The sequence below is a fragment of the Alexandromys fortis genome, unplaced genomic scaffold (genome assembly GCF_014885135.2).
Source record: "Alexandromys fortis isolate MF-2015 unplaced genomic scaffold, M_Fortis_MF-2015_v1.1 scaffold_4, whole genome shotgun sequence".
Classification (NCBI taxonomy): Eukaryota; Metazoa; Chordata; class Mammalia; order Rodentia; family Cricetidae; genus Alexandromys; species Alexandromys fortis.
This window is the reverse complement of record NW_026067944.1, coordinates 24,093,530-24,120,823: the sequence shown is the minus strand read 5'-3', so window position 1 is coordinate 24,120,823 and position 27,294 is coordinate 24,093,530. Positions and strand designations below refer to the sequence as shown.

At 45.5% G+C, this 27,294-nt stretch overlaps 1 protein-coding gene and 1 pseudogene across 2 annotated transcripts in view; both read right to left on the bottom strand.

Moving 5' to 3' along the window:
- Gpr156 (G protein-coupled receptor 156) overlaps window positions 1–27,294 on the bottom strand; it is a 58,834-nt gene that overhangs the window by 13,712 nt on the left and 17,828 nt on the right. Inside the window, exons 1-6 of one of the 2 annotated variants that reach the window (XM_050149102.1) lie at window positions 20,075–20,172; window positions 15,236–15,365; window positions 14,809–14,919; window positions 5,908–6,033; window positions 4,951–5,046; window positions 2,062–2,298 (exon numbers count right to left, since the gene is read on the bottom strand). In XM_050149102.1, the coding sequence (XP_050005059.1) occupies window positions 2,062–2,298; window positions 4,951–5,046; window positions 5,908–6,033; window positions 14,809–14,919; window positions 15,236–15,355 (690 nt within the window). In that variant the 5' untranslated portion in view covers window positions 15,356–15,365; window positions 20,075–20,172. Of the gene's footprint in view, window positions 1–2,061; window positions 2,299–4,950; window positions 5,047–5,907; window positions 6,034–14,808; window positions 14,920–15,235; window positions 15,366–20,074; window positions 20,173–27,294 lie in introns of those variants that run through there. The other variant, XM_050149101.1, reaches the window with a different exon arrangement.
- LOC126505882 (uncharacterized) lies at window positions 13,775–13,928 on the bottom strand (annotated as a pseudogene).

The window sequence follows — 27,294 nt, the reverse complement described above, 5'->3', positions numbered from 1 at the left end:
CTTTTGCTCCCTTAGTTTGCTAACTCAATATTTTGTGGTGTCTAAATTGTCTACTCAGGGCTTCATTTCAATTTAGCATCGGTTTTCATCCTTACTCAATATTTTATTATCTAAGACTAGACTCTGACTTTGTGCTTTGCTTTTGTTGAAAAGAGGCAATGCCCTTGGAATCCTGTTGACCAAGCAGAATAAATATCTTGGGAGGCTGGAAAGGCAAATGCTTTCGTTCTTTCACAGCTAAATAAGAAAGGAAAGGAATGGCCAAAACGGCTCGGCCACCCCAAAGTTTCTCCTCACTTCCATATCTCCTAGGGAAGAGGAGCCCAAACAGTGAACCTCCACTCTTTTTGTTGTTATTGTTTTGGTTTGGTTTTTCAAGACAGGATTTCTATGGAAAACAGTCCTGGCCTAGTAGACCAGGCTGGCCTCAAACTCATGGAGATCCACCTGCCACTGCCTCCTGGGTGCTGGGATTAAAGCGTGAGCCGCCACCACCGCCCTGGTGAGCCTCCACTCTTAGTGGTCTTCTCTAGCCCAGTTCTTACAGTGTTAAGATGCTGCGAAGTCCCTCCAGTTTGTGGCACAAAAGCCACACCCAGGTTTATCCACTCATTCACATACACCCCCATTTGTTTATTTGCCGAAAGTTTTGTTGAGAACTATTGAGCAGGAAGAGACTGAAGCGCCTACATGTCACGCCATGGTGGTCCAGAGTTGTCTGTATCCTTGACAGTCAACAGTGGGATGAGCTGTGAGTTTCACCACAGAAAGGGATTCAGAATGGGGGCTAGGCTCAGGGGAAGAAAGGGGGAGCAAGAGGGAAAAAGAAAGCGTCCAGCGGCTAGATCACTAAGGTGATGGATAAGGCCCTGTGGCCCATCAGCTCAGGAAAACAGCCACCAGAGCTTTCCTCCCCAGGCTTAAAGATTCCCCTGCCTCTTCTCTCCTTGCCAGGATGTGCTCTCTGCTTCTGCCTTCCTCCTCTATTTGATTTTATTCTTAACCTACATAATAGGAAATACATTTTAATCTCTCTCTCTCTCTCTCTTTCTCTCTGTGTATGTATTAATGTAGGATTCCCCTCTGTATGCTGTGAATAATGTCTTATTACCATTGGTTAATAAAGAAGCTGCTTTGGTAGGGCAGAATAGGCAGGCAGGAAAACTAAACTGAATGCAGGGAGAAAGAAGGCTGAGTCAGGCAGATGCCATATTGCTGCCGAAGAAGAAATATGCTGCAAAGATGTTAGCCACAGCCTCATGGCGATACATAGATTAATAGAAATGGGTTAATTTAAGATGTAAGAGTTAGTTAATAAGAAGCCTGAGCTAATAGGCCAAGCAGTGTTGTAGTTAATATAGTTTCTGTGTGATTATTTGGGTCTGGGTGGCCAGGAAATGGATAAGTAGTCTCCATTTACATTGTGTGTTTCAAGACAGGGTTTCTCTGTGCAGCCCTGGATATCCTGTATCCTCGAACCTGCTCTGTAGACCAGGCTGGCCTTGAACTCACAGATTGCCTCCTGGTTGCTGGAATTAAAGGTGTGTGCTACCATCACTGGGCTAATTTCTCCCTTTCATAAAGTGGATACTTTATGTGGCAGAGAGAGAGAGACAGACAGAGAGAGACAGAGGGTATCTGAGGGTGACTCAACTCTCCTGCCTCCTTCTCCCAGGAGTTGGGGTTACAGGGGTTCACCACCACACCTGGCTAGGAAAACCATTCTACATCTCGAAGTTCTAACAGAAAATTCTCTATGAACCTGCAATCCCAAATCCCAAAATTAGAAAGGAAAAGGCTTTCTTCTTTGAGGTTAGCCTGAGCTACACAGTAAGTTCCGAGCAAAGTGGGAGCTGGGTGGGAAACAGGGGTGCGGTCACCTCGAGGAACGGACCCCCCCAGCACTGCTCGCCCTCTTTGGCCTGATTCGGGCACCGAGCTGTCTTCTCCTCAGCACTGAAGAGGTACGGAGGGGCTGTATGCCTTCTGACCGCCATGCCTGCAGGGAAAGCAAGTGACCCATCGCACCCGTGAAGAACCCTACAAAGCACTCGTGCGTACCTGGGGAAGGAACACACAGCAGTTCACAGTGGTTGTGCAAACGAAGATCCCTCCAGTTGTGAATCCAAAGACTAGATTAGGCCAGGAGTGCAGGTATCTGGTGAGCACGAAAATCAGGCCCGCAGTGAGCAGCAGGAGGTTGACTCCGACCATGATGGTCAAGGATTGGTTCACCGGAGGAGAGCTGACGTGGTTGGTCAGGCCAGCCAGGTAAGCACCAAACAGCAGCAGCAGCCCCTGCAAGGAGGAGCAGGAACCACAGGTCAGGGGAGCAGGGTTGGGGCCAGTGTCCTCAAGGGTAACTCCGGGCTAATCATATCTGCCTAAAGATTTGCTATGAGCTCACGCTAAGAGACGCCCCTAGAAACCAGGAGATAAATCCTTCTACCTGTGGGTTCTGAAAGTCACTTCCGGTCCTTCACTAAGAAGTTTATCAGAGGCTGGCGAACAAGCTATCAGATAATACAACATTCTTCGGGGAGAAGGCACAGAGCCTAGTGGCGGTGCCTAGGAGTTCCAGAGATGGGCAGTGGGCTTGCGGAAGGCAGGGGAGCCGGCTCCTACTGTTGTTTATGTCGGGGGGTGGGGGTGGGGCGTCCTACACATCCGTTATGGCTTGGCAGTGAGGGAGGCTGAGTGGCATGTGGGAACCAGAAGGGACCTGCGGTCCGCTTCTCCAGTCCTGTGCTACAGCAGCAGCAGTGCAGTGCCAGAGGGAGGGGTTGTTATTTGAATTCCCAGGGTACTCAAAGGCACCATCTGCCTGCCAGGCTCTGCACCTGCAGGTCTGCCTCTGCCTGCAAGAGCATGGTTTTCTGCTCCACACAAAGGAACTCCATAGGCTACCGGTGCTCTGTGCAGCAGGGGTTCTTGGGAGAAGAAAGATGGAAAAAGAGGAGAACAAAGGCAGGCTGGGACCCCAGCAAGAAGGAGGGGAGGCACAGGCAGTAGGCGCTACATCTGAACTGCTTTGTGACATTCCCCGCCTCTACCACAAGGAACTGGGGCCCAGCTCTCTCTCTCTCTCTCTTCACAAGCATAAATCTGTCCTCTCGGTTCTCACTTGTACTAGGGAGAAAATGGTGTGGGTCTCTGACAGTGCTGTTTCCCCAGGGACAGCTGCGCACATCTGGACGTCAAAGTTTTCACCGGCCATCCTCGGTGTACAGATTCTGTATGCACTGGTCTTTCTGACTTGCTCAGAGCACTATGCTACAAACCATTGCGACCAAGGACATTCACAACCAGGCACGATGGTTAACTAGGCATCCCAGGACCGGTGAGGCTGAGGTAGCAGGATTGCTATGAGTCTGAGACCAATTTGGGCCACATGTGGAGACCTTGACTCAAAACAGCAAGAGCGATAACATCAGGAGGGAAACAACAGCGGAATGGAAGGCTTGGCTGGTAGGGGGAGGAGAGGAGGCCAGCCAAGCCCTTGTTCAGAACTGGAATGTGTGGATGCCATTGGGTGTGAGGTGAGGCTGAGAACTAAGGGGATTTGGGAGAAGGAAAGTCAGGCCAGGTGTCCTGTTGACTCCGACATCACATAACCTGGCCAACTCCAACTGCAGGCATGGCTCTTAGGGGTAACTTTGGAAGCTTTGGTTCTACCAAATGGGGGCGCAGGGTCAAACCCAGTCACAATCGGATCTTCACTGATGACCCTGGGTAACAGGTACCACTGAGTGCCACTCAGCACTTACATCATTACCAAAGGTGAATAAAATTAATTCTGTGATTCTGAAATGTTAGATATGATTTTCATAAAACAGTTTAGTTCCATAATAAGGGAATATTAATTTCATCAATATTCTTGCTAAAAAGGGAAACAGGTATGATTAAAAGCCAGTGTGCCCATGACTGCTATTTGAGGGTTGTCACACCTGATCCTTGATTGTCATCTGCCTTTTGTTAGCAAGCTTGGGGCGGGGGTGGGGGTGGGGTCAGCCCTCCTCAGGAGCTCCTGGCTGGCTGGTGCCCCCAGGAGGTCGGCTGAGGCGATACTCCTTTCCTCATATCCTATAGACACCTCGGTATTGAAAAAGAAGCGCCATGGGACCGCACAGAAAATAATGGAGGAGGTGTACGGAGACAGGGTGTGGGGTGGAGGGATGAAGTGGAGGATAAGCTCCAGAATCCAAGAACTGAACTGAGATGACCCAGTGCTTCAGAAGTGTCCAGAGCCAGAGGAAGAACAAGAATAATAAGATGGAAAGTTCTGCAGCCCTCGTTAAGGGCAGGGGTGGCTGGAAACTCTAAGCTGGTGAAAGCGGCTCTAAAGGGGCTGTATCATTGTCCCTACTCCAGGGGGATTATGGCTCTTGGGGGTTAGATGAGATTGGGGTTCATCTAGGAAGGGGCAAGGACAAAGTTCAGTGCCATTTGGTAGCATTCAGAGGTTCAGTTCCTAACCGTTTCCAGGATACAAGCAAGTGTTGGCTGTTTGCTTCCTTGATTCTTTAAGAAAAAAAAAAAAAAAAGAAGCACTCCTAAGTCAGTCACAGGGAGTCATATTGTGAGTTCAAGGACAGCCTGGCTTACACAGCCAATGAGGGCTGCATCTAAAGACCCTCAATAAACAAAGTTCCTCCCTGAGAAACCTACCCCAAACAGAAAAACAAATCATTATATGAGAGAAACTGATCCCAGTGATCTGTTGGTAGACTGAAAGAAGGCCCGTGAGGGGTTGAAGAAGTGCTCCTCCAAATGTAAACGGTGAAGAAATAAAAGGTTCACAGTTTGGGACTTCCGCATGAGCCCAGGCTGGCTCTGAGCTCACCATTCTCTGTCATCTCTATCCATGAAGAAATCTCATTAATTCGCCATTCTCTTTCCAAACCCATCCTATTGGAGACGGCCTGTAACCTGTGGAGTTGTAGTACCAACCTTGCATCCCCAAACCAGAGCGATCCAGACATCGGAGTACCGCGAAGCACAGGCGTGTGTGTTGGTCAAAGAGCAGGACACATCTCTCCCTGTCACCTGTGAGGGACACAAGGTCAGAACCAAGGGCATTACATTCCTGGGACCACACAGCAGAGCTCTGTGAACTTCCAGGGGGTATAAACTCCTCCCTAACAGAGAATTTCCCTGCTCAGTACATAAAAACGGGAGAAAAATGTAGAAAAGTTTATGTTCTGTTAGAGCCTACATCAGAGTGCCTGGGCGAGAGGGAAGGGAGAGAAAGGTGGGTGGCTAGAGACACTGGGCCACTTCGGGGCTTACCCGAGGGTGTGGGATTTGCTACCACGGGGGCTTCAGACAGCACCTCAGCAAAATTACAAGAGTATTCCACATCGTGAACCATTATTCGAAAATAGTCTTCACTGACCCAAGTATCGATTCCATTCAGCCCTGTATCTGAACTCTTTCTCCTAATCTTCACTTGAGCTCAGTGAAGAAGGTGATCTTGTTACCTCCTCCTTACCCCTCTGGCTGGAAAGGAGAGGTTTGCAGCCTTCCCCCAGGAGCACGGCTGGTGCAGGGTGTGATTTGAACTGAAGAATACAGAGACAGCCTCAAGACATCACCTGTATCTCTCATCAGGGAGTGGAAGGCAACTCCCGAGAGCAGGATGTTCTCATCAGTGACTGCAAGCCCAGAGAGAGTTGTCAGGCAGATTCCCCAAGCACTGACGTCTGTGAGGACACCCACGAGAAGATCAGGGGCACGAGGAGCATTGTGGGTGGCAGCACAGCCTGAAGACACGTGACAGGGTGCCCAGGGCAGCCACGACTCCTGATTTCTCTGCAGGACAGCTGTTCAGTGAGTGCTGCTGCCATGAGCACCAGCACAGAACCCAGCCTGGATGAAGAAGTAGAAGGCCTAGGGATAGGCCCTCACCTTCATGCTCACACCAAGGATCTGGAGGCACTGGATGGGATCAGTCAGCACCCATGTGACAAGCAGGATGACATCAGCCACCACCAGGACTGCCACCAACCCCAGCAACTGCAGGTCTTTGATAATCTGCAAAAAGAGTCACGGTCAAAATGTCTCCTCGATTGCTGGCTGTATTTACCACGGTTGCTAGAGTGTGCTCTGTGCTCTGAGCTATAGTGGGCTATAGTAACAGCACTCTGTAGAACCCAGCCATCAACGCCACCACTACCAACCCCGTTCAGGATGAGGCTGTAAGAACGAACGCCTCCCCTGTAAGTATTCAGTTATTATTATTGTTACCATAAACACTTCCATTTGTTTGACATTTTGTTTGTTTATTTTGTTTTGATTTTCAAGATAGTTTCTCTTTGTCCTGGCTGTCCTGGAACTTGCCCAGTGGACCAGGCTGGACTCAAACTCAGAGCTCTACCTGCCTCTGCCTCCCGAGTGCTGGGATTAAAGATGTGCACCACCACTCAGCTGATTTAATATTTTGATGTTCTAACTTTTCTGGCAGAGGTTTCCAGGGGTCTTATAAAGGAAATTCACTTTTATTTCTAGATGTAGCTCTATGAGCACGTAGAGAAATGGAGAGGTTTTACTGCCAGACTTCGCCATTGGCTCAGGTATGGGATTAAAAGATGAAGGAATTATTAGCATTTTTTCTATAATTTGACTAGTATGAGAGAATGATTTTTATTGTGCTCTACATTTTTCTCTGTTCCCCTCCCTACCTCTCCCCTCCCCTTCAACCCTCTCCCAAGGTCCCCACGCTCCCAATTTACTCAGGAGATCTTGTCTTTTTCAACTTCCCATGTAGATTAGATCTATGTATGTCTCTCTTAGGGTCCTCATTGTTGTCTAGGTTCTCTGGGATTGTGATTTGTAGGCTTATGAGTGAGTACATGTGATAATTGTCTTTCTGGGCCTGGGTTACCTCATTCAAAATGATGTTTTCTAGCTCCATCCATTTGCCTGCAAATTTCAGGATGTCATCATCTTTTCTGCTGTGTAGTACTCCATTGTGTAAATGTACCACATTTTTCTTATCCATTCTTCAGTCGAGGGGCATTTAGGTTGTTTCCAGGTTCTGGCTATGACAAACAATGCTGCTATGAACAAAGTTGAACTCATGTCCTTGTGGCACGGTTGAGCATCCTTTGGATATATACCCTAAAGTGGTATTGCTGGGTCTTGAGGAAGGTTGTTTCCTAATTTTTTGAGAATTTGCCACACTGACATCCAAAGGGGCTGTACCATCTTGCATTTCCACCAGCAACGAAGGAGTGTTCCTTTACCCCACAACCTCTACAGCATAAGTTGTCATTAGTGATTTTGATCTTGACCATTCTTACATTTCTTTATTTACATATGAGGGTGCCCTTGTATTTGGGGCATAGATGTTCAGTATTGAGATTTCCTCTTTTAGACCAAGCTGGTCTCGAACTCACAGAGATCCACCTGCCTCTGCCTCCCGAGTGCTGGGATTAAAGGCGTGCGCCACCACCGCCTGGCCTAGATTTCCTCTTGTATATAGCAGAAGGATAGATTCTGTTTTTGTACCCAATCTGTTAGCCTGTGTTTTTTTTATGGGGGAGTTGAATCCATTTATATTAAGGGATATTAAAAACCAGTGATTGTTATGTTAATTTAGTTTAGTTGTTGGTGATGTTAATTTATGTGTTTTCCCCTTCTTTGGGATTTGCTGTTAGATTTGCTTGTTAGATTTAATGCTTTCTTTGACTGATGAGTGTATTTCCTCGGTGCCTGAGATTCTCTCTTTCATCTCTTGTATTCTGCTGTTTATGCTTGTTTGTGGTGCCTGATTGTTTTCTCATGATTTCTGTTTGTATAATTCCCTCAGTTTGTGCCTTCTTTATTGTCTCTATTTCAGTTTTCAAGTCTTGAATGGTTTCTTTCAGATGTTTGATTATATTTTCTTGGTTTTCTTTAAGGGATTTGCTGATGTCTTGCAATTTCTTGTTTGTCTTTTCCTCCATTTCTTTGAGGGAATTTCTCATTTCTTCTTTAAGAGTCTCAAACATTTTCCTGAAGTCATTTTTTATGTTATTTTCTTCTCTTTCCATCTATATTTGGTTGTTCGAGTCTTGCTGTTGTAGGGTCTCTAGATTTTACTGGTGTCATTTTGCTCTTTGTGGTGTTGTGTGTGTTCTTACCTTATCTACTCATCTTTTCTTCTAATTGGTATGGTTGGGGCTGTCTGGGACTCTGGTGATTAATCTAGGTGGATCCAAGGCTCAGATGGTTGTTCCTCATGGTACAGTCAGTGCCACTGTTCTAGTTACCCTGTTGGTCACACCATGTTCCTGGAGCTCACTCAGTACTCCCAGGGTTTGCTCTTCTCCATGGAGTTTGCTGTCTCAGGCCTGCTCTGGTCTAGGTTGCCAGCTCAGACCTGTTTCTCTAAATGTCCCTGGTCTGGATCTGCTCCTGCAGAGGTCCCTGGCTTGGGGTTGATCCTGCAAAGGTCTCTGGCTCTGATCTATTCCCTTGGAGGTCCCAGACTCATGCCTGGACCTGCAGAGGTTTCTGGTTCCTGCCTACTCTCTCAGAGGTCCCAGACTGATGGCCAGACCCACAGAGGTCCTGGCTCAGGTCTACTCCCTCGAAGGTCCCAGATTCACGCCTGGACCCCCACAATGGTCTCTGGCTCTGGCCCACTTGTTCAGCAGTTGCTCTCCTGTAACTGCTCCTGTGGAGGTCGCTGTCTAAGGTCTGCTCTGGCCCAGGTCGCTGGCTCAGTCCTGCCTTGCAAATGCCCCTGGTCTGGTTCTGCTCCTGCTCCCATGGAGCTTGCCATCTCAGGCCTGCTCAGGCCTATGTTGCTGGCTCAGTTCCCTCCCATGCAGCTCGCTGCCTCAGGCCTGTTCCAGCCTAGGTCGCTGGCCCCAGGAGCTCTTTTATAAAAATGTATTCATGTATTGTGTTATATGTGCGTGTTCATACTCTCAGAGGAAGGCCAGCTTGTGGAAGTTGGTTCTCTTCTTCCATAACATGGGTTTTAGAGATCAAATTCAGACCATCAAACTTGGCAGCAAGCACCTTTACTCACTAAGCCTTCTCAATACCTGGGCTCTTCATTTCTGTAGAGTCAAAATCCCCCTATCATCTGTCCAAGCAGTCACCGGGATCCCTTTTCCATATTAAGTAGTTGCGGTCACCGCTACTTCTAGGCTGCTCACATCTCTCCTCTCTGCATGCGTCCTATAGCAGGTTCCTGACAAGTCCATTTCCCTTTCGCACTGCACTAAGGCTCAGCATGAGCGGCAGAGACAGGTGCTCATCTTGGACTCTTTTCTTTTATGAAGTGAGAATGTTTTTTATGACAATAATTCTTAAACTGTTTATGAAAATTTAATAAAAATATGTATAACACTGTTGATATTTTATGTTTAGTTCTTTATATGTTCTAGCTAACTATCTAATTGGCAAAGTGTTTCCCATTCTGTAGGCTTCTGCTTTGTCCAAATGATGGTGTCCTTTCTGTACAGAGTTTTTAGTTTCACAAAGTCCCATTTATTAATTGTTGGTCTTAATGCCTATGGTGTTCATTCAGAAAGCCTCTACCTGTGTCAGTGAGTCCAAACCTATTCCTACTTTCTTTTCTACCACGTTCAGGGATTTGGTCTAATGTTGAGGTTCTTGATCTATTTGGAGCTCAGTTTTCTACAGGGTGATGGATGTGGTAGATTCACGTTCTTGACAACCACCAAAGGAAATAAGCAAGCTAGTTATAAAGTTCGCAAGAGCAAGATAAACTTTGCTTAATCAAGTTGCTCACAAGAGAAACTGCTGCTAGCAATTAGGGAAAAAGACACACTCTGTACGGAGGAGCAAAGATCAGGAGTCAGACCTCACCATATAAGGTCAAGTGAGAAGACAGTGGGAGAGAGCATCTTCATCCAAGTACGGAAACAAAAGGGAACATCCGAAGGTTGGGATGCAGCTAGCGGTAGATCCAGTGTCTAGTGTGAGTGACTCTGTGCTCTACCTCCAACACTACACAACAAGCAAGTGGCAATGTTTCTTTTGGAAATACAGCCAAAATAAAGACATCTTCAGTCCTATGAAGCTGAAAGGGTTCAGCACTTCTATACTCACACTAGAACATTTTTAATCCTTCAAATCAAAAGGGAATGATACCAAATGAAAATGAGGATATAAGACTGAGGGTGGTTTTATACTTCTTTAATTCCAGCACTTAGGAGGCAGAGGCAGGTGGATCTCTGGGAGTGGCAGGCCAATCAGGGCTACATAGTGAGACCTCATCTCAAAAAAACAAAACAAAAAAAAAAAACAGAAAACAAAATGTGTACAGGCAATTAAGAGCACTGGAAACGTCAACTATTTAGGAAAATGTGTAATTTATTTTTCCTAAATAACTTTACAAGATAATTGTCTAATAAAAATTACAACAACTGAGTGGGGCTTATAGTACATGTAAAAATGAAAGCAATAGCACGCAGAATAGGATGAGAAGAAGCATGCATGGTGAGAGGTGCACAGCAATTTTACCATTGCCTACAAAGCTCTCTAGAAACCGAAGAGAAAAGAAGCCTATCCAGCTCATTCTACAACATCACGATTACCCTGATACCCAAACAAGGTAAATGAATGCACTGTAAGAAAAGAAAACTGCAAATCAATAGCCGCTAAAAGCTGAAGTGTGCAAATCCAAACACAATTTTCATAAAGAGGAGTCCTACCAAACACAAAGCATGTAACAGCACATGACCAACTTAAGTTTATCCAGGAATACAAGTCTGTTTGGGCATCCTACCATCATTTTAACACAATCCATCATATGAGCAGATCAGACAAGAAAATAATATGACAACTTCAATAGACAAGGAAATTTGTTAGACAAAACCCAAATATTGATAAAAATTATCAGGAACCTAAGGGGGGGGGACACAAAAGCCTTCCACAAGTGGAAAAACAAAGTCTATGAAACTGCAGCCAACTTCCATGCTTTGTTTGTTCTTTACAATGTTTTTATTAGTATACATTTATTATGCATGATAATGCAACTCATTATGACATCTTCATGCATGCACATGATGATTCTTTTTGTTGTTTGTTTTGTTTTGTTTTTAAGACAGGGTCTTGCTTTGGCTGGCCTCAGACTCACCAAATTCCTGCCTCTGCTTCCCAAGGGCTAGGACTACTGGGATAAGCCACACACCCAATCCATGCTTAGTATGGAAGGGCTTCCCCATCAGCCAAGAATAATTGAAGGGAGCTGGAAAGAGGGCTCATCCTTTAAGAGCACCAGCAGAGGCTCAGTTTCCAGCATCCATTTGGAGCCTCACAAATATCTGCAATGCCAGTTCCAAGGGATCTGATGCCCTCTTCTGGCCCCCTTGGGCACTGCATGCACATGGTGCACAGATATACAAGTGGTCAAGACACACATTTTTATATAAAATAACAACCATTGAAGGATCTTTTACTCGTCACCTCAGTTTGAAGTTGTACTATTGCTTTTTCCAGTTCTCTCAGAAAAGAGCTCTTTACTCACAGGTGATGTGACAACAATGCAGAGAATTTAATGGAGTCTATTAAAGAGTTGCTGGAAAAAAAATAAAAAAAAAAGAGTTGCTGGAAGAGCTGGGCGGTGGTGGCGCACACCTTTAATCCCAGCACTCAGGAAGCAGAGGCAGGCGGATCTCTGTGAGTTAAAGGCCAGCCTGGTCTACAGAGCGAGTTCCAAAACAGGCTCCAAAAGCTACAGAGAAACCCTGTCTCAAAATAATAATAATAATAATAATAATAATAATAATAATAATAATAATAATAATAAAGAAGTTGCTACAATGCTAGAATGACTGTAGTAGTCTGGCATTTTGGAAGCTGAGACAGGAAGACCACCATGAACCCAAGGAACCCAAGGCCAGCCTAGACGATAGAGGTCAACTTGGACTATATTATGAGACCGTCTTAAAAAAACGACACTGCTAGAACTCTTATGGAATTTAGCAAGGTTGAGACATACACGGTCAGCACCAAAACCCATCTGTCTGTCTGCGTCTGAGCAAAAATCAATATAAAAGTATAATTTACAAAACAATAAAACATGCAACATATAACAACTTAACGAGTAATAAATCTGGAAATACGTGAAAGCTCTATACTGAGATATACACAATATTGCTGAGATAGATTAATAAAAACCTAAATAGGTGGAAACATGTACAGTATTGATAGATGAAAAACCATCATTGTTAAGAAATCAGTTCTCAGTAGTTTAATCTTAGATTCAAAGCGTTTCCCATCATAATCCTAATGTGATTTTTATGCAGATTGGCAAACCACTTTAAAGCCTTGTTTGCGAGCTGGTGAAATGGCTCACAGGTAAAACTGCTTGTCAGCAAGCCTGATGACCTGAGCTGGTTCCCCGGTCCCACATGGTGAAAGGAGAGAGCCATACATACGCTGTGGCCAGAGTGCCCATTCTGTCACACACAGACACGCACATGCGCGCACACACACACACATGAAAAAAAACCTCTAAAATTTCTAGAAGTAAACTCAGGAGAAAAAAATAAAAATTTTGATGACACCGATTAGGCAAATATTTCTTATATTTAATAACCAAAGCTATGAAGAATAAGTTAGCGCTGGAGTGGGGCACACATCTCTAATTCCAGTACTCAGAAAGCAGAGGCAGGCAGATCTCTGTGAATTCAAGGCCAACCTGGAATTCATAGTGAGTTACACACAAGCTAGGGCTACCCAGTGAGACCTCACCCCAAAAACAAAAACAAAAGAAAAATGTGCAGAGCAAAATTAAATACACACTGGCTATGTGCACCAACCATTCTCCTCTCAGGTTTTGAGCAAAGAAAATGGAAGCATGTATCTATGCAAATATGAGGACATGAATGTTCACACCATCTTTATCTGTATTAGTCCCAAACTGGAAACAACTCCAACTCCATCAATGGGCAAACGGATAAACTACTGCTGTACACAGCAATGCGGATGAGTAATTATATTCAAAATAATTACATGAATAAAATAAACCAGATTAAATGAGAGTACCCACTGCATGGTTCACAGCAGGCACTCTTCCCACTGAAATATGTCACCAGCAGCAAAATTGTATTTTCATTTATTTATTTATTTTTGAGATAGGGTCTCATGTGTCCTTACTATGTGGCTAAGGATGACTTTGAACTTTTGTTTCTCTTCAATGATTTGTTTTTAGGTGCAGAGAGATGGCTCAGTGGTTAAGAGTACTTGCAGAGGATCTACATTTGGTTCCCAGCACACATGTGGTGGCTCACAGCCATCTGTAACTCTGGTTCTGTAGGATCTGATGCCTGATTCTTACCTCCTTGGTCACAGGCACACACACGGTGCACATACATACATGTAGGCAAAGCACTCACACACATAAAATAAATAGTTTGGTTTTTTATAAAAAGATTTACTTTTAGTTTTAAATTAAACACATGTGTGCACTTTTATGTAGGTATGTACTCATGCCCAACATGGGTGCTGAGAACCCAACTGTGTTAACGACTCAGCTATCTCTCCAGCCCATGATTCCACTGATGTAAAACCCTGGAAAAGAAAAACTAAATCTTTAATGCTCGAAACCAAAACAGTGGTGTCCTCGGAATAAGGAGGGACAATGTAACAATGTAACAGTGTAACAGTGTGACAGTGTGACAATGGAACAATGTGACAAATGTAACAATGTTACAATGTAACAAAGGGCCCAGGATGTTGAGCATCTGGGGATGGTAGAGTTTGCAGGATCACATGTTTCATGGGTTGACATAATACCACACTTTTTATTCAGGGGAGAGAGCTAATACAGTCCCTCACTTCCACAAATTATGCAGCCGAGTTTCCTGTGTGTGTGGAAATCTCAGGCGTCAGCTCACCCTAAGTGTGTGAGCCTCTCTGTGGAAAAACCTCCTGATCATGGTGTTCCCCTGCCAGGTAAGTATTTTGTCACACTTTTAATATTGTGTTTCTTGTGTGTCAATTCTGCCTAAAAAAAAAAAAAGAAAGAAAGAAAAACAACAACAACAAAAACCCCATAGTTTTGAAAAACCGTTATCAAGAGGGATGAACTCCATCCTTTTAGTCAACTTTCTGCATCTGTGTGCTTACAGCAAAACTTTGCTAAGTAGCCACTGTGATTCAATAATGTTTGGTTTTTAACATCCCATAATTACAGAGAAGCAGTCTGACAGAATTAAATATAAAAGTCTGGGGAGTCTCTAGCCAAAGAGACTCATGGTCTGGGCAGTCATATCAGGGAATTTGATAAAATGGAAGAGTATGGTTATAATAAATGCTGGATGTCAGGGCCATGCAGGTGACCTAGCTGCTGCAGGGCTTGCTCAGTCTATTTTTCCTGCTGAGTCCCTTTTCTTGCTCATTGCTTTAGCTATACCCTTCTCAGGGCAGAAAATTGCCTGTATGGGAAAGACCTGCAACCTAGGGAGAGGAATCATTTTGCTTCTTGCTATAGCTTCTCTACACTCCCTCGTTCTCTTACAGCCCCTATCTGTGCCAAGAGCCAGTCTCTGGGCATCTTGTTTGCACTCCCACTCTGCCAGGTACTGGCCAGCTCACAGGTTCCCGTGGAGCCTGGTGTACTTAAAGCAGCCCATGTTCCCAGATCCAGTTCCCGGCTGCGCTCACTCTCAAACCTAGAAGTCTGGGGTTTTACGGAGCCACATCACTCTAAGGATTGAAGTGAGGAGCAAGAATTTCAGCCATCCCATAGTTATCCTAGAGATCTGCACTAACTTCCCCATCTCTGAGCCTCGGTGGAGCTCCTGTTGCCACCCAGCATTGTGTACCGGCTGTCCAACTCACCACTCTCTTGTCGGGGACCCTCTGGGTGAACACCTTGTAGAGTCGCCAGCTCTTCCCCAGAATAGGGCCGAACACAAGGGATGTCCCAATGCACAGCATGGACAGTCTCATCTGAGGACAAACGAGGACAGAAGCAAGAGTCACAGTGGGACCTTCCTCCATCTTCAACATCTCAGGTCCACAGAGGATGGGGGAGGGGGGGTAGAAAGTGGGCCTCACTGAATGTGCCCATAACACGGACACATAGCTATAACACAGACACACAACTATTACATGGATACATAACTGTAACGCAGATACAGAACTGTAGCATGGATACAAACTACAACGTGGATACATATCTACCACTCACAGAAAGAGCCATGATCATGGGATATCATCAAAATCTAACATGGTGTCCGAAACAAAATTTCAAAGTGCCACCTACCTGAACGAGCGCTTCCATTGAATTCCCCACTGAAGCATCTTGAATCCCAAAAAGGTAAGCGCTACTGTAAGTCAGACAGCTGCCCAGTAAGATCACAATGTTCAGATTGGGGCTGGACATCTTCACAATCCTAGTGGGAAGAGGAAGAGTGGCAGAGCTGTGACCCGTGGCAGCAGTGTCGAAGGCACGCCAGAGCAATGTCCTTCTAAGGGCATTCCCCACCGCAGCCCTGTCACTGGGGAGAAGCCACTGTGCACCCTCCAGAAAACTTACGGTTTATTTACATGCACTTAAAAATAACCAAACCCTGGTTTGCTTTATTTTTTTTTATGTTTTGAGATAGGACCTATTGTAGCCCAGGCTGGCCTTGAACTTACTATGATGCCCTTAAACTCCTGTCTCTCTTGCCTCTATCCTGTGCTGGTATTGCACGCACGTGCCAATATGTCTAATTTAAAAAAGAGAAAAAAAAAAACGTATACGCCGGACGTCATGGTGCACATGCCTTTAATCCCAGGACTTGGGAAGCAGAAGCAGGCAGATCTCTGTGATTTCAAGACCAGCCTGGTCTGCAAAGCAAGTTTCAGGACAGCTAGGGCTGTTACACAGAGAAATCCTGTCTCAAAACAAACAAATGAAATACCAAAAGATGTCTCAGAAGCTTTATTTTATAAATATGAATGCTTTGTCTACATGTATGTATGTGTGTGTATCATGCCCATGGAGAACAAAGAAAGGCATCTGATTCCTCAGAGCTGGTGCTATGGAGAGCTGTGAACCGACCATCTAAGTGCTGGAAACTGAACCCAACAAGTGCTCGGAACTGTTGAGCCGTCTCCCCGGCCCTCCTGGCCTTTAATTTCTTGAACCCAAATTCTTGCATCTCTGGCTTTTATAACAGAGACTTTGAAAGGAAGGCTGACCATCGGCACACAGATGACGCCTGAGAAGGACGAGGGCTTGGTCGGTGAAGTTGAGGCTGTTAAGGGACAGGCCAACGTATGTAAGCTGCAGCCGGTGCACAGGGGGACAGTGAGGGACTTGCAGAACTGAGCTGTAAGGGAGACTACTGTTTGCAGGGGGGTCTGGGTTTCTTTACATACACTCATTGTTACACGCACACATTGCTTTTCTTTCTTTACTTGCCTGAAACAAGAGGCAGCAGAGATTAAAATAGGGGATTAAGTTAGGGTCGTTTTTAGGAGGAGGCAAAACGAAGTCAGTGGTGGATGGAGAATGCAGATAACCAGGGTCTTAGACAAAGTTGGCTCCGGGTGTGATGTTAATCTAAGGCAGAAATCAGGCTGATTTTGTGGATCACTGATGTCTGAGCTTCTGTAAGACCAGGGCTTGAGACCCTTTTCCATTAGCCTCCCACAAGCTCCTACACATAAGCCATGACCACGATGGCGGCCCTCTCATGGCTTCCTGCCAGGACCTCGTAGCTAAACATCTGCTTGTCTACATCACTGACGAACAGCTTCGCAGCCCAGCTCAGCTCGGCACCTACCTTGTTCGAACGCCCTACTTTGGTCTCATTTGCACAATCCAGTATATCACAGATCCTAATTTGGAATTCACCCCCTTTCTGACTTAGTGAAGAGGAGCCCTGTCTAGTTATTTCTGAGGAAATAGGCATTCTCTAGCGTTCACGTCTCAAGCCCTGGTGTAAACCCCTTGTCCAGGTAAACATGCCTTGGACCCAGACGTGAATTTTTTTTTTTTTGGTATTTTTTTCTTGAGAGGTTTTACTGAGGGTATCTCATAAAAGAAAACATGAATAGGAGATGATTAACCTGTTTAGTTTGGCTGAGTGAGCGAACACCTGTGAAGCCATGTAAGTGTCAATCAGCTCCAATTCAGTAGGTAATGACTTGTCTGGGGACCGTCTTTGCTGTGTGGGGAGGTATTCAGCTACCGTGTCATTTTATTTTTCTATTGAACTAAATGATGGAGTCTGCAAAGCTGAATGTCTTCCCTCATCTACCAGCATGCAGAAGATTTCATAATGTCAGGAGAGTTGGGCTTTATGAAGCCCCGAGTAACTTCCTGAGCTTAACTTGAGTTTGAGGAGAGAGGAGTGACTGAGCACAGCCTGACCTAGACCCGCCTCTGTCTAGTCACCACTGACGTGGCAGGATATTATTGGCCCTTATTCCTCACTCCACTATCTCAGCCCTATATAAGTTCCTGGCCTGAGGCAATCAAGTGAGCTCCTGCTTTAACAGACTCCCACCTCAATGTGTGTTTCTCCTCGGTGGCCAGGGGGGAGGTCTGGATTGTCAACACTCACCATCCAGCTCAGCCCCTCCGGAGTGATCGGCTGGAGCCGCTCTGTCTCAGCCCTATCTGCTGGAGAACCCAGCACAGGAGATTTAAATATTACACACTTAATTACAATGACATGACTTGTGTTGCATGTACGAAAAGTAGAAAGTCTAGACTAGGTGACTAGCAGTCAGAAGACAAGGTGTTGGGAATTATATAACAATCTCTTTTCTTTTCATATTCATTTATCGACTAGAAACGTGAGACAAGGGCTTTCTCAATTTTTCTGTTCTCCAGTAGACTCAGGACATGCAAACAAACACCTGTAGGTCTTGTTTAACCCTGTATTGTCACTCTTGTGGTCTAGTAGACCCAGGAGCTGTAGCATTCACCAGCTCAAACATTGGCCTCTGAGCTAGGGGACTTTGAGAGTTACTGAATTTGGAAACACAGTTCAAGGTTGTATCTTGGATGTATCTGGGCAAGTTATGGCTAGTCTAGAAGGAAACTTCCCTTAAAACATCACAGGGCACACTTTATATGACGCGTCATGAGTTGATGTAAAGGCTAACGCTGAGTAGCTTGGTTCTGTTTAAATTTATGGGTATGGATGTTTTGCCTGTATGTGTATGGATGTCTGTGCACCAGTTGTATGTCTGGACAGGAACAGGCATCTAATTTCCTGGAACTGGAGTTACTGACATTGGTGAACCGTGTGGGTGCTGGGAGGAGTTGAACCTGGGGCCTCTGGACTGCAGTGAGCAGTATATGCTCTTAACCACTGAGTCAGCCCCTATCACCGAGCTCCGTCACAGCTAAAACAAATATAGGAGTCATTCACAGCTCAGCAGTGGAAAAAAATTTCATTTCTGAGAATCTGTTGAGTTTTTCATTCAGTATGCTAATTTGATCATATTATGTTACAATAAGATTATAAATGTATGCTATACACAACTCCAGCTTTATTATGTGATCTGCTGTCATGCCACAGATCTGATCTGCTGTCGTTTTGTCGGTTTGGTTTGAGTTCATCAATCCAAATCCTGCACACCTCACGCTAACACCATAGCGTGACCTCTAACCATTGGGCTTCACGCCTGTGCTGCCCTGCGGCTTCACCCCACCTGGGCCTCCTTAGAGGACCATCCAGAGAGGTCAGTGTAACCTTTCAGCTCCCTTGGCTCTACATCCGCTCATCAGAACAATTTCATTTTATTTTGCTTCAGGGTCTCTGGATCCTTTGTCTCATCATTTGAAAGAGTCCTGCTTTCAGGATTTTGAAACATAAATATACTCCCCCACCCCACCCCACCCTCATTAAGATAGGGTCTCACTGTGTGTCCCTGACTGCTCTGGAACTTGCTGTGTGTTCCAGGCTGACATTGAACTCACAAAGACCCACCTGCCTCTGCCTTTGCCTGGGATCAAAGGTGTGTACCACCGCATCTGGAGCTCTCTCTCTCTCCCTCCCTCTCTCTCTAAACCACAGTCCATTCAGAATTTAACTCTTTGTCTCCTTCCATATGTTGTTATCTGCCATCCTTCTCCAGCTCAGCACACGAACTCCATCTTTCTGTTTGCTTGGATCAAAAACCTTGAAGTCATTGCTGACTCTTGCTTACCTCCCACATCCAATCTGTCTTGAAGTCTCATTGGTTCAATTCTGGAAATACAAGCAGAACCCAGCTACTTCTCACTACCTCTACTGCCACCAACTGATCAAAGTCTTCCTTGCAACAGCCTCCTAACTGCTCTCCCAGCTTCTATCCGGGAACTTCCTTCTCAATCACTGGAAGCCAGAGGGGGTCATGAGCTGGCTTAGCATCCACGTGTTAGACAAAGAGGGCACATGTTGGGGAATAGAAGTGGCTTCCGGGTGGCTCTGCGGACATTCATGGAATGGTTGAGACTTCCCTTCTGTTACTGCACACAGAAAGATCAGTTATTTTAGGGCTGTGAGCGCTGTGGAGTTCTGCAGACCAGACTGAGTCCTCACTGACAAGCCTAGTTGTGTGGGCGAGTCTCTCCCGGGCTTCCCTCCCAGCACGGTGCTGAGAGAAGCCCGGAAATAGATGAGAGATCCTAACCGGGTGTCTGTGCAGCTCTGTGCTCCCCCACCCTCTGTTTCTAGGGAACCGCAGCATCTTTGGCAGGATCCCTTCACATACGCACGTACGCACGCAGGTTCCCTGTCTCCAATGAGATCAGCCTCCCCCAAAGGGTCCCTTCCATTGGCCAAATCCTTCCTGGAGAATTCTCCTAGGAAATGCTTTCGTCTAACCCATCTCCCAGGTCACGTGGCCAGGAGGGCCCCAAGGGCCCAGCAGACCTTAACTTGATGACCACACACCCCACTTCTCAGCTGACATTAGTGACAGAAGTTAACGGCTCACATTGCTCTCCCAGACTTCAGAAAAGCCACTGATCTTGGATGGCCTTGCTGCTTGCAGCTGGCAAGGAAGCCTGAGCGCCGGGTGGGCCTGGCCTCTCTAAGCTCGCTTGCTTTTCAAAGCAACCCCAGTGCTTATACAGCTTTGTCTAATCCAAAGAGTGAAATTCCCAACCACCAACCTGTCATTTGGACCCACAGTCGCTGACGCCGTAAAGGACCTGGAAGCAGAAGGCTACGGGATGGCTGCGTAGCTAGCAGCAGTGGGACCCGATGAGACCCGGGGGACCTTCTAGCTCGCCCCTTTAGCCACAGAATCTTCTCCTGCCGCTAGCTTGTCAGCAAGCCAGTCACGTGCACTTCTGCCTCAATTCCTTAACCTGTAAGAGCGGACTGACCTGGTTTCCAGGGATGTGGTGGATTTTACAGCCCGATCACCTCATCATCCAAATAAAAGCTTTGCTTATTAAGTACTAAAGAAAACTTGCCAAATGTCCTGGCCCCAGATTCTCCTTTAGCCGATGGCCTCGGTGTTCTTGGCTTTGCTCCTCCTCTCATTAATGGTCATTTTGTGTCAAACATTAATTCCTGAATAGCAGCCTATCACAGCACTGAGAAAATGGAGACGGCAATGCAGATTAGCTAGAATCTCTGCCCTCAACTCATGAGGCTGCTTCCTGTGTGTGTGGGGGTCGGGGGGGGGGGGGTGGCTTTCTCACGACGAAGATAGTGTTCTGATTTTTCTTTTAAGACAGAATAAAAGCTGCACATAGCACTAACAGTCCTTTCCTCAGCATCCAGGGCTATCTAACACACACATATGAGAACATATAGACTAAAAAATTCAAATTACATTTATTTGCGTGTGCCTTAACACCTGTGTACCATGACATGCACATAGAGTTCAGAGGATAACTCACAGTTGTTGGTTTTTCTTTTCACTGCGTGGGTCTGGCATGGTGGCAAGCACCTTTGTCTGTTGAGCCATCTACACAGCCCATAGAATTATATATATATATATATATATATATATATATATATGTGTGTGTGTGTGTGTGTATGCTATATAAATTTAATATATGAAAATACAATATAGATTTATAGTACACATATTTCAGAATTCATAGCTTTCCTGGGCTACAGACATAACTGAGTCTCGATTTAAAACTGCATCCGACATCCATTTACAAAGCTGGAACGTGGAAATGTAGATTTCCATTTCACAGCCAATGTCCCTTAGCTCGTTGTACCGCCTCGGGTGTAGCGGTAGTGGAAGGCCCATTGAGACACACTGCTGGTGAGGGGAAGCAAAAGCCACAGGGCACCCTTAGAAAGGAAACCTGCTTTCTTTAGGGGTATTATGGTAACATTTGGCATCTATTTAAAAAAAAAAAAACAGCTCCCAAATGTATATTTCCATGTCTCGTGACAACTGTACAATATTTTAAATGTGTTTTTAAACAACAAGAGGGGACAATAGACGCACAGAAGAAAATCCCATTTTCCCTAAACTCTCCCACCCGAGGGTTCCAGTTCCACGCGTGTTGTGATTGATTGTTCAGGCTGCGATTTTAACTTCCGTTCTCCCTCCCACTGCCCCACTGCAGCTGTAGGAAAGGCCTCCAGCGATTTCTAGCAAGACTCTTGTAGCTCTTCCAAAAGAGAGAGAGAGAGAGAGAGAGAGAGAGAGAGAGAGAGAGAGAGAAGAAACAAAGCCAGCCCAGGCGCCCTGGTTCTAAGCAGGACAAAAATCACAAGCACAGTTGGCCGTTAGACGCAGCCAATCGCAGAGCGCCAGCCGCAGGTGGCTGTAAATCCATCTTTGCTCCTCGTTCCTCTCTTTTCAGTCTTCAGGGTTATTATGTCGGGAGAATGCTGGGCCACGGTGTGCATGGGACTCTGTGAGGAATGCTGAATACATAAACACAAGCAAGAATGGTTCTCGACTGGGCCAGAATCTGGGAATCCACGACCCCGGGGCTGAGTTTGGCCCAGCTTTCTACCTATGAGCACCTTTATGAGGTCTCTCAGTAGTACCTCATTATATATCTTCCGAGGGACAGGGCTTCTCTGTAGCTTTGGAGCCTGTCCTGGAACTATTTCTTGTAGACCAGGCTGGCGTCAAACTCAGAGATCTGCCTGTTTCTGCCTTCCTAGTACTGGGATTGAAGGCGTGCGCCACAACCGCCCAGCCTGTAAAATTAATTCTGCCATTAGATTCAGATGAGTGTTAGGCCTTAGAAAAACGAGAAATAAGAGATCACGAAAGAAGATCTGTTGCTTCCTGTTGCCTCGTCCCCACCAGTTGTCCAGGGCAGGACTGGAGTCCCCAGGCCCTGAGACTCACACCCTCCCCTGACTCTCCTTTTACGATGAAAGGACCGGGGACAGTGTGGGCACAACTGACCTGCCCACCCTCGCTGACTCTGGGATCCTCTGGCATTCGTTCTCTTTCCTGAACTGATCACAGTTGCCTGGGACCCTGTTCTTTCTCAGAGGCCTTTCTGACTCTGGCTGCTAACACCCTGTAATAGTGTTAGACCGTGGGTTTGCACCTGGCTCCCCAAAAGCCCTGTTTGGCTGACGGCGACAGCAAGAGCAGACCCAGAGGACCACTGCTCTCTTTGTGGTACACACAGCCTTCGGTGCTCTTCACAGGACTGTGTCTTCAGATCCCATTGCTGGCTCAGGCCTAGGACTCTGGCTGATTTCCCATCATGCTTCCTGGTTTTACCCACTGGCTGGAATCCAGTCTGAATTCCTGCTGCAGCTGGCTTTGGGCTCTTGGGCTTTTGCCATTGTCTAGTGTCTCGAAGCCTTGGCTCCAGCGATGGCTTGGCAGCGTTGGCTCTGCTCTATGGCAGACAGGAATGATGCATTCTTTCCTATAATCTGATGAAAAAGGAACAACTAATTGTGTGTATGTGTGCGAACATCTGTGCATGTGCACACTCACGGCTACAGGTATGGGTACACACATGGAGGTCAGAGGACAACCCCAAGCGTCCATCTCTCTCTTCCTTGTTTGAGTCATGCTCTCTTGGTTGTTGACTGCCTTGGGCCTCTGGGTATTGTCCTGACTCTACCTTCCATCTTGCCATAAGAGTCCTAGGATTACAGGTCCTTTGAATGCGTGTAACAAGTGCTCCAGCTCCCGCGTCTCCTCTCAAGCTCCCAATTTATTTCATTGATTTTTTTTTGACACTATTATAAATGAGATTGTTGTCTGGATTTCCTTTCCAGACAGTATATTGTCAGTGTCTCCAGTTTTTGAGTATCACAAATCAAGCTAACATAAATATTTATATCTAGGTTTTTGGGTAAACATATGTTTCCATTTCTCTATGTTAAATACCCATTAATACAATGACTAAGTCACACAGTATGTGTTTGATTTTTCTAAGAAATTACCAAAATGTCACGCAGAGATTCATGAGAGATTTAGTTTTTCCATATGTTTCCTAACATTTAGTATTGGTGTGTGTATGTGTGTGGTATATATCGACCTTTAAGAGTAGAAGCCTTGGGGCTGGGGCTGGAGAGATAGCCCAGTGGTTAAGAGCACTGACTGTTCTTCCAGAGGATCCAGGTTCCAGTCTCTGTGGTGATACTTTGTGTTTTAACAAATAAAACTTGCCTGAAGATCAGAGTGCAGAGATAAGCCAATAGAGGCCAGGCAATGATGACACACATCTTTAATCCCAGGACTCGGGGAAGACAGAGGCAGACAGGCCTCTGTGAGTTCAAGGCCACCCTGAGCTATACTAGATTAATCTAGTTTCAAAGAGAAACAGAGTCAGCTGGTGGTAGCTCACATCTTTAATCCCAGCACTGGGGAGGTGGAGACTGGAGTGATATGGCTGGGTGGAGAGAGGAATATAAAGTGGGAGGAGACAGGAGCTCAGTGAAGTCTGAAGTTTGGTGACAGCAGCAATCCGAGCATGCAGTCTGAGGTGCAGTCTGAAGCAGTCTGAGGACAGGATCACCCCCTTTGATCTGAGCATTGGTAGAGGTAAAAGGTCTCTCTAGCGGCTGGCGCTCTGCTTCTCTGATCTCTCAGCTTTCACCCCCTCATATCCGACTGCGGGTTTTTATTATTAAGAACACTGAGAATGCATGCTACAAGTCAGACCCACATGGTGGCTCACAGCAGTTACTGCAGGTCTGAGGGTACCATATGCGGGTGGCACACAGACATACAGCAAAACACCCATTGATTTTTTTTAAAAAAAAAATGAATAAATCTTTTAAAAAATTAATAGAAGCCTTGGATTCCATTTGTTTATCAGGAATAAATCTTGTAGGGAAGAAGGTATATTGCAGTAAGCTGAATTTTTGCTCATGTAAGTGTACATGCAGAAGTTGACATTAGCTTCTTCCTCAATTGCTTGTTACCTTATAGTTTAATGTTTATTTTTGTTCATATGTATGTGTATATATAGTGCGTGTGTGCATGTGTGTGTGTCTGTGTTGAGGAGCACCCATGGGCACCCATGGAGGCCAGAGGACGGTTTTAGAATCTCTGGAACTAGGTGTGCTCTTAACCTCTGAGCCAGCTCTCCTGTCCTCATCACCGCATCCGTTTGAGAGAGAGTCTCTTCTGCACCTGGAGCTCACAGATTTGACTAGACTAACTGCCCTGTTTGCTCCAGGGATCCCCACTGCCCCCTAAGTGCTGGGATTCTGAGTGACTGTCACTGCATTCAACATGTTTGTGTGGGTGCGGGGGATGGAGCTGAGGGCTTCAGGCTGCCCAGCACGCACTTCACTGACTGGGCTAAATAATCCCAGCCTCTAATGTCCTCAATCCCAATCAACACCCTTCTCATCGCTGGGCGTTGTGGCCGATGTGGAAAACAAAAATATAGGCCTTGCCTCAGACGTTAGCAAAGGCAATGGGAGAGTGAACAAGGAGATCTACTTGTGAGATAAAATAAGCATTGGTCAACGGATGTGGAGCTTAATAAGGGAACTGTGCCTTACCACAGTTGTTCTTAAATTCCAGAAGGACCAGAACCATGCGGAGACTTGTCAACACACAGACTGCTGGTCCCCATCACCCCCAAAAGTTTCTGATTAAGTAGACTCTAGGGTTGGGTCTGAGGTTGTATTTCAGACAGGTTTCCGGGTGGTTCTGCTAATTCAGGCCCAGGACCCTCATGTGAAGAGGCAGAGGTTTGCTTTAAAGGGTGAATGAGTGTTTCTCTGGTGACAGAGTGCCATGAAACATTTCTACATGAAAACCTGACTGCACCTGGTGATCAACGCGCACGCTACACTGCTGGAGTGTGGAGTAAAGGGAAAACGTGGGCATTGTGTGTTACAAACAACACAAACACTTAAATGTGTGTCAGGCATGGTGGGGCATGCCTTTAGTCCCAGCACTCAGGAGACAGCCTGGTCTACATAGAGACCCTATCTCAAAAACAAAACTTCCCTAAACTTTAAATGCTTACCTAAGGAGCTGTGTAGGCAAGTCCAAGCCTGTGTTAGGAAACCATGTTGAGCTTCTTAAGTTATATTGACAAAAGAGTGAAGCTTACAAAATGAGACCTAATAAGGGGACAAGGCAACCATTCCAATAAAAACAGATTAAGGGGACCGGAGAGAAGGCTCAGTAGTTAGGAGCACTGGCTGTTCTTCCAGAGGACCCAGATTCAATTCCCAGCATCCACATGACAGCTCACAACTGTCTGTAATTCCACTTCTAGGATTTGATACCTGCACATAGATATACACACAGGCAAAACACCAATATACATAAAGTAAATAAACAAATCTTTTAAAAAGCTAAGACTATACTTGGACAATGGAGCTGGATAATAAGAGACAAATTTAAGAGACATTCCAGAGTTTAAATAGCTGAGACTTGTTGGCAACTATCTGTATACATGGGAGATGATAGAAATAGATACTGATGAATTGTTGATTAATAAATGATATGAAATTCCCCTCTGTATGCTGTGAATATGAGTTCTTACCATTAGTTAATAAAGAAGTTGCTTCAGCCTATAACAGGGTAGAACAGAGCTAGTGTGGAGGGAACTAAACTGAATGCTGGGAGAAAGAAGGCAGAGTCATGCAGATGCCATGTAGTTGCCGAAGGAGATAGATGCCAGAAACTTACCAGTAGCCTATAGCCTCGTGGTGATACATTGATTAATAGAAACGGGTTAACTTAAGAAGTAAGATTTAGTTAATAAGAAGCCTGAACTAATAGGCCAAGCAGTGTTACAATTAATAGAGTTTCTATGTGATTATTTGGGTCTGGGTGGCCAGGAAACAAATGAGCAGTCTCCATCTGCAAATAAACAAGATGGAAATTACATGGTCAAGGGGAGAGCAAGACTAGTTGCTTGTAGATGAAAGTTTCTCTCCTGCCTGGTCTTTCCAACCATTTAGTGCCAAAGAAACACATAGAGGCTTATATAAATTGTAAGCTGTTTGGCCTGTTAGCTCAGGCTTATTATTAACTAGGTCTTTCAGCTTAAATTAATTCTTATCTATATATAGCCACATATGGTACCTTTTCTCAGTGAGGTATTCTCATCTTGCTTCCTCTGTGTCTGGCTGATGACTGTGTCTCTGACTTTCCTTTTTCTAAAATTCCCTTTGTCTGGTTGCCCCACCCATACTTCTATCTGGCTACTGGCCAATCAGCATTTTATTAAACCAATACAAGTGACAAATCTTTAGTGTACAAAAGCATTATTCCACAGCAGTGACTAAAGTCTGGTTTTAGTCAATGAATCTAAACTAACTATGGAAAAATCCTTAATGGCAACTGTGAAATCAGACAGGATTAGGGAAAGTCATGGCTGAGGATACTGAAGAGGAGACATTAAGACCAGACAAAAGGCACAGTGTAAGAAGTAAATCAAGACTGGAATCCAGGGTGACATCAAAATTAAGTGGGTAGATGGAATTCTAGAACTGTTGGAAGCAACTGATGAGTACAGAGGTAAAACTGGATTCTTAAAAAATTTGTTTTATTTTTAATTATGTGCATTTGTGTGTGTGTGTGTGTGTGTGTGTGCGCGCGCGCGCGTGCACACACAAGTGTATTGCCTACGAGGCCAAAAGAGGATGTTGAATTCCCCTGGAGTGGGAGTCACAAGTGGCTGTGAGCTGCCTGAGGTGGTGCTGGGGACTAACCTTGAGTCCTCTGGAAGAGCAGCAAGCACTGTTAACCCCTGAGCCATCTATCCAGTCCCCCAGAACTGGATAAATGGTAGAAATTAAGAAAAGAGAATGTTCAGGAAAAAGAACGGAGCCAGGCAGAGTGGCACATGCTTGTAATCTTGGTGCTTGGGAGGCAAAGGCAGGAGGATTATGAGTTCCAGAATAATCCTAGGCTACATAGTGAGGCCCTGTCTACAAAAAAAAAAAAAAAAAAAAAAAA